This window comes from Rhinoraja longicauda, chromosome 15 (genome assembly GCF_053455715.1).
Source record: "Rhinoraja longicauda isolate Sanriku21f chromosome 15, sRhiLon1.1, whole genome shotgun sequence".
NCBI lineage: Eukaryota > Metazoa > Chordata > Chondrichthyes > Rajiformes > Arhynchobatidae > Rhinoraja > Rhinoraja longicauda.
In genome coordinates, this window is record NC_135967.1 from 35,396,822 (window position 1) to 35,412,513 (window position 15,692).

Below are 15,692 nucleotides of genomic sequence, written 5' to 3' on the forward strand. Positions count from 1 at the left end.
AAAAACAATGTTTTACTGGCTTTTAGTAAGCATATCTCCTGCATTTTTAAAAAAAAATCACAATTGTATAAATCTGACAATTAAAAAAATTGTCTATCTATTACAGAATGCAATGCCAAGTAAACAGTACTTACTTTAGGAGCCAAATGCTGTGAAGCTTTGTTGATGACCCACTTTGGCAGAGACCCTGTCAAAAATTATCAAAACTTAATTGGATTCACAATCATTTTTAAACTCTTAAGAATTAGGAACCAAGCTCAAAGTCATGCACTCCTTTCAGTGCCACACCTCAAATTGTTAATCTCCTAGTTTTCCCCCCCAAATCTGTAATTATAATTGATAATATTTTAGAAATACATCTTTTGTGGGGTTTAAATAAAGCTAAAGTTAAAAGCAAGACTGACAATTTTTGTGAATATTGGAATGAAAGATTGAGTAAAGCTCTGGATAACCAGAATACAAGCAAAGCATATTTTTTTGGCTTATGTAATAGCCAATATAATACATCAGGGAATCTAATATTTAGTGGTTCTACACTTATAAATCTAACATTTCACTGCCAGAAATGAACAGTTATGACCCACAAAGCATTTGGAATAACTTGAAGTTTGTGAAATTGTACTGTATTGATACAAACCACAACTTCATTCATTGTGTGGATTTGAATGTTGAGCCTGTTTGCAAAGCAGTGTTATAAGTCAGTTTTGGAGCAACAGAATGATATGCACTGTGGATTTATGTTTAATTAGAATGCGTGTACTCGAAGTGGTGAGAAAAGAGAGACATATCTAAACAGGTGGTCTCAGTCTTAGCCACAATAGAGCCCACAAGCCCTACACAATGTTGAAGATGAGAATGGAGACAATAAAGTAAAGGAATTTAAGATGATGGCCTATGATATAAAATTTTCAAGTAATCTGTTATTGTTGAATTCCAAGATGATTCCTTTCCCTTCCAAAAACGTATACATATTCGATGTACACTATCTCAAATTTGACTGTTCATCTGCTCCACAATGGCATGAAAACTGCAACCCTTACAAGTGGATCCATCAAAAACAATCCATTAGAAACATTGATTGAAAAATACTATGTCAAAGCAGTAATCCTCTTTTCAACCTCACCTGCTGTATGTAATACATCTCCTTACCTGCTTCGGCTGCTCCGGTTTCAACATACTAGGAGCATGGAGAACCTTTCGCAAGTTCACTTTTGAAGTGGTAATCTACAGGATAACCATTACTTCCACTCTAGAACTACAATCTTTGCACATATGCAAGAGATAGAAACAGTTTGCCATAGTAGATTCCTTCAAAGCAGGCAAAAGGATAGGCTTTCTCCTAAAAGACATTTCTCCTAAACAAGACATTTAGGAACATGTTGGGTTTTTCCCAGGATTTGCTATTTTTCTGTTTTTATTTTAGAAGGCAACATTTATATGCCCCCAGTTGAATAATTTTTGACAAAGTTCCTAGGAGGTACCCAAAATGAAACACTCAGGTCAGGCAAAATATTTGGACAGGAACATAGGTAATGTCATGGGTTCTTTCATCAGATCTTCTACTGTCATCTAAATTCCATAATAACAAAAAATGTATTCATTTCTTGACTGTTCTCTGTATAAACTCTGGGCCATTATGTGTCTTAAACAAGTAGCATGGTTAACAGAAATTCCAGTGCTATGAAGCAGGTGGGTATGGATTCATACCAACCAAATAACAATTAAAATCAACATTATCCAATTCAAATGTAGATTCAGCTCAATCCCCTGCTCCTCGCTTCAGTTGAATAGGCTACTAACATTCACCTATGCCAACCCAGCTAACAACATAAAGTACTAAAGAATTGTATGCAAAGAAACAGCCATGGAAAACTAAAGAGGAGAGAGAAAGCAACAAGTTGTACACATGTTACAAATGCTCCCTTACCTCTGGGATCTGCCTCAGCCATATATACAAGACTGCAACTTCCAGAACTCGTAGAATGGATAAGATAACCTGTTAGAATGGACACAGCTCTGACTAGATCTTTCTGAGGAGGGTAATTCTGTGAAGAGAGAAGGAACAGTGATGATGAGGTTTTGATCTCTGGTCAGAATGAACTGCAGGTAATTGATAGTTGTTTAGGCAATTTCAAATCCTGACATTTATCTCAGTTCAGTGCCTGTGAAAACTCTTTAATGGTGACTTTTTCCTCTTTTTAGGATATATTAGACCAAGTGGACCCGTTGGGCCCATTCCTCGTAGAGGGGGGACAGGGAAGGGGAGAGGGGGGACAGGGAAGGGGAGAGGGGGACAGGGAAGGGGAGAGGGGGACAGGGAAGGGGAGAGGGGGGACAGGGAAGGGGAGAGACAGGGAAGGGGAGGGACAGGGAAGGGGAGAGGGGGGACAGGGAAGGGAGAGACAGGGAAGGGGAGGGACATGGAACGGGAGAGGGTTACTTACTGGCACTTGTACAGCATGGATGTTTTTGCCATTTATCACTGACTGAACATTATCTATTTCAATTTCATTGGTTTTGGAGTTGCACACAGAACAAAAATAAAGATATACACACACGCACAACCCAAATATATTTAATGATTCCTGGGAGTCATGCCAGTGACCCTGATGACCCATGTCCTTGTGCACGCCAGTGATGACGACATTAGAATTTAATGGGGGTAAGAATAGACTTTCTACAAATGAAGCAGTAATTCTGATGCTAATTTAGAAATGATTCTCCCTCAAATCCTCATAGATTTCTCCTCAAACTTTTTGTTTTAAAAATGTTGCCCTTAAAATGTTCCTTGACTATATTAATGAATGATATATGGTGAAGTGTGCCAATATAATAATACAGTATATAATACAGTAAAAAATAAGCACACGCAAATAAAGCAGGCCATTGCCTGCAGGCAACTTGACTTAAATTGCCTGTAAAACAAGCTCAGAAAACATAAAGCTGTCTTCATGCTAGATTGGGAACAATGTAGTTAATTTTTTAGTGAATTTAAAAAAAAATTAAACCTATCCACTGGATATTTCTCACCTGTATTCAACATGGAGAAAGATATGAATGTTAGAGAACTCTGGAAAATTAATAGTGATGCCTTGAAGAGAGTCCACATTACAGAAAAGGAGCTTAGGTGTGACATCTTGGTCAGCATGGACAGGTTGGGCCAAGGGGTCAATTTTCATGCTGTATAACTATTACTCTAGGAGGTGCTAGTGGTCTTAAAACATAAAGGTAGATAAATCACCAGGACCTGATTGGACTAAGATCAAACATGGTTAGGAAATACATTATGGGTTACTGGCAGACATCTTTGTATCAACAGGGCCACGGGTAGGGTACCAGAAGACTGGAGGGTGCCTGATGTGCCTCTTTATAAGAAATGATGCAAGGAAATGCCAGAGAACTACAGACTGGCGAACCCAACATCAGTGATGGACACGTTATTGAAGGGGAGTATGAAAGACAGGACCTACATACATTTGGAAAGACAAGCACAGATTGGAATAGTCAGCATGTTTTGAGCATGGGAAATTGTGTCTCAATTTGGTTGACATTTCTTTGAAGAAGTGACTAAGATTGATGAAGGCAGTGCAGTAGATTGATGAAGGCAGTGCAGTAGACGTTGGTTACATGGACTTTGACCGGGTACCACATTGAGCAAGTTAGCCAATTGAATACAAAACTGGTTTGAAAGCAGGTGGTGGTAGAGGGTTGTTTTTCAGGAATAAGGCCAGGTGCAGCCAAGTGGGACTGTAACAGGTAGACAAATCGGCACAGTCAAGTTGGGACTAAGGGCTTGTTTCGTGCTTTATAGATCAATGACTCTACTGGTCTTCTTGCAGTCAAAAGAACCAACAAAAATGTAAAAGCCTCCCAAAAGCTTAAACAAGTCCCAATCAGTGGAAACCACCAGTTGGTGAACAGTGCAACCACGGGTCTTTTTTAACTGGGAGGGAATTTTGTGCGGTGTTCTTATATATCAGTTCAACAGTTTCACCAAGAGCAGGCAAAAATCATCGCAAGAAAAAGCCAGGAATGAAGGGGGAATTCCTGGGCATGATGTGGGAGAAAACACACTTCAATATCCTGTGGCTTAATCAGTCGTGATGTTTGTTATGAGATCACTGTCATTTTCACAACTGTTAGACAGCTGATTAAGTGCTTAATTCTGTCAAAGATCCTCAAACATTTTTAGCCTTCCTTTAATCAGAGAAGATTTACGAAGATGATGTCAGGACTTGAGCTATAGGGAGAGGTTGAGCAGACTAGGACTCTATTCCTTGGAGCACAGGATGATGAGGGGTGATCTTGTAGAAGTGTATAAAATCATGAGAGGATAGATCGTGTAAACACACAGAGCCTCTTGCCCAGAGTAGGGGAAATCGAGAACTAGAGGACATAGGTTTAAGTTTAAGAGGAACCTGACAGGTAACTTTTTTTTTTAACACAAAGGTTGGTGAGTATATAGAATGAGCTGAGGCAGGTACTATCACAAGGTTTAAGAAACATTTAGACAGGTACATGAATAGGATAGGCTGAGAGGGGAAATGGGCCAAATGCAGACAGGTGGGACCAGTGTAGGTGGTCGTGGGCAAGTTTCCACGCTGTATGAATCCATGATTCTATAACACCAGGTTCATGATTGGCATTTCATTTCTTGTCCATAAACCATCTTTATTCATGATTGCTGGGAGAAAATGACAATGTTTAATTGAGAAAGGAAAGTTGTTCCTCCACTCCCGTTAAAGAAACGGATTACTTATGTCAAATTCCATCAACCAAATGTCACCTTCATCCTGGTTTCTACTGTAAACCGAATGGCACCGCAACATTACCAATACTTTAGACAATAGACAATAGGTGCAGGAAGAGGCCATTCGGCCCTTTGAGCAAGCACCACCATTCAATGTGATCATGGCTGATCATTCTCAATCAGTACCCCGTTCCTGCCTTCTCCCCATACCCCCTAACTCCGCTATCCTTAAGAGCTCTATCTAGCTCTCTCTTGAATGCATTCAGAGAATTGACCTCCACTGCCTTCTGAGGCAGTGAATTCCACAGATTCACAACTCTGACTGAAAACGTTTTTCCTCATCTCCGTTCTAAATGGCCTACCCCTTATTCTTAAACTGTGGTCCCCTGGTTCTGGACTCCCCCAACATTGGGAACATGTTTCCTGCCTCTAACGTGTCCAACCCCTTAACAATCTTATACGTTTGATTGGGCTCAGCCCATATCAGATATACAGAGTGCAATTACATTACTTAAAATAGCATTAATACACAGGAAGCAGAAAATCCAACGTCACGAAGAAAGGATTGTGAGAGCAATGTAAATTTTCAAATCAGTGAACTGGAGTCCACAATCCACATATCCTTCAAGAATGATGCACTCTGATGACACTGGTCTCTACTTTTAAAAGAGTATTTGGATGATGTCAAAATTGGAAAATACATGGAAAATTGTATCATATGTATGTGTGTGTTACATTGATAACCTCGACTGCAGCTATGCTGCCTCTTAGATTTCCAGTTAAGTGCAACAGTCAATGCTCGTGAATTTGTACTTAGGTTAAACTTTCCAACTCAAATGAAACTAGTAGCTGGGGTCTCAGCATATGCCCTCTGGGTGTATTACACACAAAATGTAGCACAGCCACAGTACGTTAACACATGCATCAAATCTGAAGACCGAATTACAAGCATGGCCTTTGCCAGTCCAAATCTAAAATCAGCAAATGTAATAGTACTTTAAACCCGATTTAATTCAACCAACCATTAAGCACTACACTTGATTACACTTGATTAAATACACTTGATTAAATTAACAATTCTCTTTTCCTTTCGCTCTTGTTGGAGACAAAGTGCAAAGATCCATACTTACAGGGTGTTTCACAGAGTAGTTGATGATCATGTAATCATTGTCTGTGACAAGCCATGACCTCAAAGTAATCACATCCCTATCTTTCAGGGGGCGTGGGCATTTCCCTATGAGGAAAACAAATTATTTTTAAACAAAGTATTAATTTCATATTGTACATCATCCCTCGTCAAAAGAATAGCTGACAAATCTCATTCCAACTTCCAGTGTTACATTTCAGTACAAGACTAGCTTGCTAGCAGCCGTTTTGAAAGCAGGATATGCCTTTATAATGGAGGCTGACAACCTAGCTAGTACTGGGACACAATATTAATATATATATATATATATATAATATATTAATATATAATATATTAATAAAGAGCTATACGGCTATAAATCAAACCGAGCTCATGTAAATGTTAATTTCACGTGGCACTATGCAAAGAAAATTTTCTTCTGGACAACATTTCTTTTTCAGCCACACACCAGAAATAAACAGATGAACCATTTTATCATCCCTTCACTGTTTGAGAGATTTTACTGCAGAGAATGGCTTTTGATGTTTATAAAATAACTTATTTTAAAAGGCAATTTATTGTGTGCCAGAGAATGACATTTGGTTGATTATAAAATAACTTATTTTAAAAGCAATTTATTGTGTGATGAAATGGAACTTTTGAAAACATTATTTTGCTCTATAAATACAAGCTGTAAAAAAAAAAGGTCATCTACATGAAAACAACCATAGACGAGACCCTCAGATACGTGGCTAAAATGATTCATTCTATGCTTGGGAATAGATTGGCAGCAGGCTGACCTCACAGTTGCAGTAATGCAAGTCGCTGTGTTCATGCTGCCTATAAAATACACAAAACTACCAGATGAAGAATAATTAAATAACAGTGGTTTCTCCATCAAAAACCCAGGAACCTGCTGCCTTTCTATTCTATCCCAGGATGTAAAATCACTGCCACACCCTGGCTGGAGTTGTTATGGCCATATAAATTTCTACCTTAACATTTAATAATCAAAACTGGTGCAATACGGTTTCAGGGGACTGTCTCCGTACAAGAGGGTATCAATCCTGTGCTGACATGCCATCGAGAAACTTGCCAATATTCCCTCTCAGTCTGGGAGCACCAAGATATCACTCCCAAGTGGAAATGCAATTAAACCTCTGGCCTCTTCTACTAATGTGGTCTGATGTTTACCTATCAGACCTTTGAAACAAAGACAAAATCTATTACAGTAACAAACTGCAAACCAAAAAGCAAGTCTGATCTCCAGAGCATTGTGTAAAATCATCAGCATGAGTGTTCAGTGTGCGGATATGCAATCACAGATCACACAATGAACTGCAACGAGCTTGCACAAAAACAATATGTTGTTCTTCTATGCAATTATTCAATCTCTGTAGAAAAATAATACACATTCATTGAAATCTTAAATTTACTCACAAGAATAATACCCAACATCTGCATTCACTGTGAGTCGTGCAATATCAAAAGTCTTAATGACTTGCTTATCCCACTTGCAACGGTATTCATTATCGTGTAGCACATCATACACTATCTCTGCAGATACATCTTTATATTCGATTCTACACTGAAAAGGAAAAAGAATGTGTTGTTAATGCCTCACAATAATCAAGGAGGAACTGTGTTTTGTATACATAGGATTGATAGGTTACAAGGTTACACACACAGCTGTGACTCTTGGAATGCAGAATTCTTGCTTGCAATTTCATCAGGTGCCAGAACCCAGTAATTCCAGTTATTTGTCCTTATCCAATGGATAACCTCAGCTGAAACAATGATCCTTAAAAAAAATAATCCGGCTGCCCTTCCTGGAAGAAATCTGCCCCATTGATTCCATTGGTAAATGCAATGCCTTGTGTGAACGACAGACAAAGCACCAGGCCCAATCCTGTCCATGGGATGTTAGTTTTCATTAATCAAAACATTGCTGTGGATGAACTTTCATTATTTCAAAGAATGGTGTTACCCGAGCACAAATTTAGTACTTTAAAAATGTACATTTTAAAACACTTGCTGATTATATTTAAAGAAATATAATTTCTTCATGGTGTCATCGCAACAACCTGGAGCTCAATGCTCTCAAGACAGTGGAACTAATTGTAGACTTTCGAAGAGTTCCCCCTCCCCTCCCCCCCACTCACCATCAACAACACCACAGTCACATCTGTGGAGTCATTTAAGTTCCTTGGAACCATCATCTCCAGGGACCTTAAATGGGGGGCCACCATCAACTACACAGTCAAAGAGACCCAACAGAGGATGTACTTCCTGCGGCAACTGAGGAAACACAATCTGCCACAGGCAATGATGGTCCAATTCGATACTGCTATCATTGAGTCCGTCCTCACCTTCTCCACCATGGTCTGGTTTGGCTCAGCCACCAAGCACGACATCCGGAGGCTGCAACGTATCGTTTGCACAGCTGAGAAGGTTGTTGGCTGCAACCTTCTCTCCCATTGACGACTGTACACTGCAAGGGCCAGGAAGCGAGCGGGCAAGATCATCTCTGACTCCTCTCACTCGGGCCACAAAATCTTTGAAGCACTTTCCTCTGAAAGGCGACTCCGGACTGTCAAAGCAGCCACAGCCAGACATAAAATCAGCTTTTTTCCGCGAGTAGTAGTTCTGCTCAATAACCAAAGTCTGTAGTCTATTTTTTGCTCTGGTTTATTTTCACCCACATGTTTAGACCGTAATGTTGTATCCTTATTGTTTTGATGTGTTTATGCTTTATTCTTAATTGTTAACTGCATGTTTGTGTTGTCATATGTGAGCAGAGCACCAAGGCACATTCCTTGTATATGCACATACTTGGCCAATAAACTTATTCATTCATTACAATCACGGATGTTTCTAGTTTGTCGAGAATTCTTTCACAGGTTGCAGTAGTTTGGGGAGTGGGAAGGCTTTCATTGCAGGTATCATTGATAATGTTCAGCCTTTATTGTTCAGCAGTAAACATGGTACAGGGGTCGGCCAAGTCAATTTAGGACCAAGTTCTCAAACTTTTTAAGCAGAAACATATTCAAATAAAAAAATCATAATTCTCCTGAAGGCAATATTGTCTGTCCATTCCTTCACAGATTTTAGTTTACTTTAGAAATACAAATGCTGCGACCAGCTAGTATCTGCAGTACTGTGTGTTTTGCTCAAGTTTCCAATATCTGCAGTTCTTTGTGTCTCAATCGTAATTCTCCATTCCCATTCATTACAAATAACCTCAATGTCATGAGCATGAGAAGGAAACAAAATAGCCCTTGTTTACACTGATGTCTGTTTTTTGCCTAGAAAATGCACATGGATGTACAGTGTAGATTTACTTACACCCAGCAGGTATATGACATATATCTAGGCTCATATGTGAAAACTGCCCAATTGCAGATAACGAACAGAGAACGAACACAGCAAGGAATCAGCATGGTACTTGAGATGAAGAAACCAAAAATAACAATGTTACAGGGCAAATACGCAAGAAAACTTGAGCAAAATTTTCCTATCGTTTCAATTAAAAAATACTTCAATATTTCAATTTCCTTGTGGATTTCTATGATATTGTAGGGACACAGGGATTGGTCCAGACCATCGAACCCTCCGATTGGTAGAAGAGGTGAGGTGGTGCGCAGGAAAAGGAACTAGGCAGTCTCGTTTAGTCCTCCGAAGGAGACAGTAAGATTTATGGGTGTCTGTCGTTTGATGCGTTGATTGCCACGGTTGTTAATGTTACAATAAACGTCTACCTCAACGTACTTCACCTACGACTCGCCATAGTGGTGACCCCGACGTGATCACAGATCACCAAGATGTCCCATCGGGAGGCATCGACGCCAAACGCAGTCGGCGTTCATCTGCCCCCGTTCTGGGCCCACCAACCACGCCTGTGGTTCGCCCAAGCGGAGGCACAGTTCCACCTCCGGGGAATACGGGAGGACGCGACCAGGTTCTACCACCTACTGAGCGTCCTGCCGTCGGAAACGTCCGCACGGGTCGCACAGTACGTCACCGACCCGCCAGAAACCGACAAGTAAGCGGGCCTCAAGTCGCTGCTGCTGAAAACCTTCGGGCGCAGCCAACAACAGCGGGCCAGCACACTCCTGCACTTACCTGAGCTCGGGGACCGACCGCCGTCGGTCCTCATGACGGAGATGATGACTCTAGCGGGAGAACACACCAAATGCCTCATGTTCGAGGAGGCATTCCGCGAAAAGATGCCAGAGGACGTCCGCGTAGTCCTAGCAGACGTTACTGTCGGGGACCCGATGGATTTTGCAGAAAAGGCGGACGCACTGGTCGCGGCAAAGGCGAGGCGCCCCGGGTCAGTAAATCGGGTTTCAACACAGGTGAGCGACCGACCGCGCGGCCAAGATGGCGCCCATCCAGGGGCTACACCCACCTCCTCACGGTAGTCGAGCGGTTCACCCAGTGGCCAGAGGCGCTCCCGTTGTCCGACATCTCAGCAGCCTCCTGCGCGCGGGCTCTGGCGCTAAATTGGATTGCCCGTTTCGGCGTCCCGGACGTCATCACTACCGACCGGGGCGCCCAATTTACCTCATCCCTGTGGGTGGCTCTGACTCAGCTGTGCGGGTCCCGATTACAACAAACCACCGCCTATCACCCCCAGGCCAACGGGATGGTGGAACGGTTCCACAGGCAGCTTAAAGCCTCACTCACTGCCCGCCTGTCCGGCCCCGACTGGGCTGACCAGCTCCCATGGGTTCTCCTGGGTATCCGCACGGCTCCAAAGCACGATCTCGGAGCTTCCTCGGCAGACCTGGTCTATGGCTCGCCCCTACGAGTACCAGGCGACGTTCTCCCCAAATGTTCCACCCCCCCTCCCTCCATGCCAGCACTCTTAGCTTCACTCCGAGCGCGGGTGGGCTCCCTGGCCCCGGTCCCTGCTTCTCGTCACGGGGATCCCCCTTCACACGTCCCGCCGGCTTTGGGCGACTGCGAGTTCGTTTTCCGGCGCATCGATGCCCACCGCCCCCCTTTCCGACCGGTTTACCAGGGTCCGTTCAGGGTAGTGAAGAGAGGCACAGTCACCTTCACGTTAGAAGTGGGCACACGACAAGAGGTCGTCTCGGTGTCCCGCCTCAAGCCTGCCTATTTGGACCCAGACCAGCCCGTCACAGCGGCTCAACCTCCTCGCCGGGGCCGCCCTCCGGCCGCGGCTCCCGTACAAGTTTTCCCCCTCGCTGCCCCCGTTCGGGACCCCGCTTCCCCCGGTCTCCTTGCCACTGCCCCCTCCGGCTCCGGCAGTTTCCCCTCCTCCCGCGGTGCCGGTTTCCCCGTCCCCACCCCCGGCAGGGCCCCCCTTTCCTCTCCGCACCCGCTCCGGTCGGGTGGTCCGGGCACCTGCCCGGTACCGCACCGAGGGTTCTGGGGGGGGGTCATGTAGGGACACAGGGATTGGTCCAGACCATCGAACCCTCTGATTGGTAGAAGAGGCGAGGTGGTGCGCAGGAAAAGGAACTAGGCAGTCTCGTTTAGTCCTCCGAAGGAGACAGTAAGATTTATGGTTGTCTGTCGTTTGATGCGTTGATTGTCACGGTTGTTAATGTTATAATAAATGTCTACCTCAACGTACTTCGCCTACGACTCGCCATAATATAATATTTACTAACCACCAAGGCTTCTGCAAATCCAGTCCCATTTGACATCTTAGCTTTAGATCATTAGGATTAGATAATGAATGATTTCCAAATGTTTCAAAGACAAGAGAGGATTTTTTATTAAGTTGATGACGAAACTCAAAAATTACTACCTGCTTTGAAACTCTGACACATGGTGAGCTGCTGCTGACGTGGACAGAAACGCAAGCAGATAAAAACAGCAGCTGCAGAGAAACTGCTCCTCCCCCATTGGCATGGAGCTTCAGACTGTAGCGCAACTTGTGCTGAAGGGCTCACTGGATGTGCCATCTACATCTTACCATACGCCTCAAGCACGACGGCAGCATTTTACTGTCACTTGTGCAAACCCACATTATCACTCGGCAGTCTGAAGAACGGGATTGTGACTAGCAGTTACCTTGCTTAATAACTGGCATCTCATTTGTCCCTATGCAGTGAGGGGTGGTGGAGTAGATGGTTTAGCTTACACATCATGGCAGTTCAAATAAAGAATGCATCAAAATTCATTTGCCAATCTCTTCAAATAATACATTTGTAATTTCGTGCATCCATTTACATAGTTGATTAATGTAGATGAAAATGTAAGCAAGTTGTTTTCTGCTACTCTGAGGAACTGCAATTAATGGTTCAATGGTACTTTATTGTCACCGATACCTAGGTACTGTGAAATTGCATTTTTTCATACAGTTCAGTAGAAATCTTACTATACATAGGCTCAATCATACTTGTGTACAAGAGTGAAAGAATAGTAGATTACACCGACACAAGAATCGCCTTTTCAGCACAACATGGTGAATCAACTCAGTGGGTCAGGCAGCATCTCTGGAGAACATGGATATGTGACGTATCGGGTCAGGACTCTTCAGACTGACGAAAGGTCAAATCTTTAAAGGAGATAAGTGGGGCAAGTTTAAAAAAAACATTGGTGAGTGCCCTGAATGCGCTGTAAGGGGTGGTGGTGGAGGCAGATACTATCTAAAAGTCTCTTAAACACCACAATTGTAAGGGAATGGAGTATAAAATCATGAGGGGAATAGATAGGGTCAATGCAGTCATTTACCCAGAGTAGGGGAAGCAAGAACCAGAGGGCATAGATTTAAGGTGAGAAGGGAAAGATTTAATAGGAAGCTGTGGGACATTTTCACACAGCGGGTGGTGGGTATATGGAACATGCTGCCGGAGGAGGTAACATGTGCAGGAAGAAGGGTCTCGACCCGAAACGTCACCCATTCCTTCTCTCCCGAGATGCTGCCTGACCTGCTGAGTTACTCCAGCATTTTGTGAATAAATCGATTTGTACCAGCATCTGCAGTTATTTTCTTATACTATGTGCAGGAAGGAACTGTAGATACTGGTTGAACAAGAGGAGGACCAATCTTACCCCCAAAATGTACTCTCTTCCCTTTAGTGAGAATGGGTATAATGACCAGGGAATAATTTTCTGCTTTAGTATGGATTCTAAGATTGTACTCGTGTTGATTAAGCACGCTAATCCTTGAATCCGTACTAAACCAGATTTTTTTTGCCCTGGTTGATTAATCAGTAGAAAGACACAAAATGCTTGAGTAATTTAGCAGGACTGGTTGATTAACCAGTACGTCGCCAGTCTGGTGGGTTGCTCATAATTTAATTGCTTCTGGACAAAGCTCCTAGAACTATCATTTTTGTATCCAAACTCATTCGATGATAGACAAAACATTGGAGGAACTCAGCGGGTTCGCCTAACGGAGGTTGCGTAGCAACCCGGCTGCCATTGGTGGAGCAGGAGTACGTGGCCTCTGGCTGGGTGAGGTCACATGGGGCGCGGGCGGTGACGTCACCTTGTCCCGTATTTGGGAGTTAGAAAGTTGGCAACCTCAGTAGCAACCTGCCTCCCGGCCCGGGCGGCCGCCATTGTTGGAGCAGGAGCACGCGGCCGCTGGCTGGGTAACGTCACCCTTTGTCCCTTTAGTTGGGAGTGAGGAAGTCGGCAACCCTAATGGAAAGGATTGCTGAACCTCTTTGAGAAGTACCATGCAACCTATCCATTATCTCCAGAGATGCTGCCTGCCTGTGTTACTCCAGCACTTTCTGTCCTTTCTTTGTAAACCAACTTCGGGAGTCCTTGTTTGTACACGCAACCTTTATTGTTAAACTGATTGAACAGAACTGAATCTGTTTTTTAGTTCATCCATAAGGAACCCCTAACACATGCAGTATTTGCTTAATGGTGTATTAATCCCTGTATGCTTACTTGTTTCTTCTTTTTCTGTACTTTAAGATGTATTTTACCTTGATCAGATTAGGTTTAAAAAAACATTGTTAGTTGTTACAAGATTTATGATTCCTCAGAGTAAAATAGTGTAATGTAAACATTTTCCACTGAACTCTACCAATAATTTAAAACCACTTAAGTGAAGGCAAACCTTGCTGCAACATTGGATATTCCCCAAAGAAAGGCACAAAAAGCTGGAGGAACTCAGTGGGACAGGCAGCATCTCTGGATAGAAGGATGTTTCAGGTCAAGGGTCTTCTGAAGAAGGGTCTTCTTCCAAACCCAAAACGTCACCCATTCCTTCTCTCCAGAGATGCTGCCTGTCTCGCTGCGTTACTCCAGCATTTTGTGTCTATCTTTTTGCCAAAGGAGGTAGTTGAGGAAGGTATTATAGCAACATTTAAAAGACACTTGGATAAGTACATGGACAGGAAAGGTTTAGAAGGATATTGGTCAAACACAGACAAATGGGACAAGCTGAGATGGGGCAGCATGGACGAGTCGGCCAAAGTGGCTGGTATGACTAATTTTATGTTACAATTAGATTATATGGGGTTCTCTGCAGCTGCCCAGTCAAAGCAATTTCAGCTGTTCAACAGTTCAAATATTTGTTCCTCTCAAGTGATTAGTCACGCCTGCTGCCCTGAGGCTGACCCCTTTGTAATTGTGTTGGAAGGAACTGCAGATGCTGGTTTAAACTGAAGATAGACACAAAATGGTGGAGTAACTCAGCAGGACAGACAGCATCTCTGGAGAGAAGGAATGGGTGACATTACAGGTCGAGAACCTTCTTCAGACTGAAGATGGGTCTCGGTCCGAAACGTCACCCATTCCTTCTCCCCAGTGATGCTGCCTGTCCCTTTGTCAATGTTCCTGAAATGCTCTTCATACAGAGGCTAGTTCTTGATGTTGGTGGCATGGAGACCGATTCAAAACCTTACAACACAGAATGTGGCAATTCAGTTTATTTGGCTGCTGCTCACTCACTCAAACATCCTTCTAATTCATCCCACTTCCTCTGCTCTCTTTCCAATAAACCAGCAGTTTAATCTCATTTCTCAAATCTCAAAATAATTCACTGTATAAAGTAAAATTTTCACTTCAGTTCTGGCCTCCCACTATTTGTCTTGTCCGCTAGTTATTGAGACTCCCGTGACTGGAAACAACTTCACCGCATCTACTGCTACTAATTTAGGAGGATGTTGCCAGGACCCTAGTGCCTGAGCTAGAGGGAGAGGTTGTGCAAACTAGCACTTTATTCCCTGGATGAGAGGAGCCAATCTGATAGAGGTGTTTAAAATCATGAAAGGAATAGATAGGACGAACTCAGAGTCTTTTTACTCAGGGTAGGGGAATCTAGAACCAGAGGACATATGTTTAAGGCGAAGGGGAAAGATTTAATAGAAACCTGAGGCAACCCTTTCACAGATGGTGGTGGGTGTATGGAACGACCTGCCAGAGGAGGTATTTGAGGAAGGTATTATAACAGCATTTAAAAGGCACTTGGACAGGTACATGGATAGGAAAGGTTTTGCGGGATATGGGTCAAATGCAGGCATGTGGGACTAGCTTAGATGGGCTGTCTTGGTCGGCATGGATGAGTTGGGTTGCAGGGCCCGTTTCCATGCTGTGTGACTCTATGACACTAGAGAGATAAAGCATGTGGAGCCAGACAGGAATAGTTTAAATTGGCATCCTTCCATAACCGTCATTGATCAAATAATCCACGCCTTTCCAGAGTCCATGGAGTTGCAACAACTGACATAAAGTGCCCAGAGTTACTCAGAAGTTCAAATTAATGATTAGTTAGAACATACCACTCAGAGTCACAAACACAGTTATGTGTTTCAGGCACCCACTACCCTCTGTGTTAAAAGAAACTTGCTCCACACATCTCCTTCAAACATTGCT

The 15,692-nt window shown here is 43.2% G+C and overlaps 1 protein-coding gene across 1 annotated transcript in view; it reads right to left on the reverse strand.

Moving 5' to 3' along the window:
- The window catches only part of LOC144600644 (START domain-containing protein 10-like), a 34,035-nt gene that overhangs the window by 5,955 nt on the left and 12,388 nt on the right, over window positions 1-15,692 (reverse strand). The window contains exons 2-5 of the mRNA XM_078412490.1: window positions 7,317-7,464; window positions 5,881-5,984; window positions 1,928-2,045; window positions 135-187 (exon numbers count right to left, since the gene is read on the reverse strand). Coding sequence (XP_078268616.1) covers window positions 135-187; window positions 1,928-2,045; window positions 5,881-5,984; window positions 7,317-7,464 — 423 coding nt within the window. The remainder of the gene's footprint in view (window positions 1-134; window positions 188-1,927; window positions 2,046-5,880; window positions 5,985-7,316; window positions 7,465-15,692) is intronic.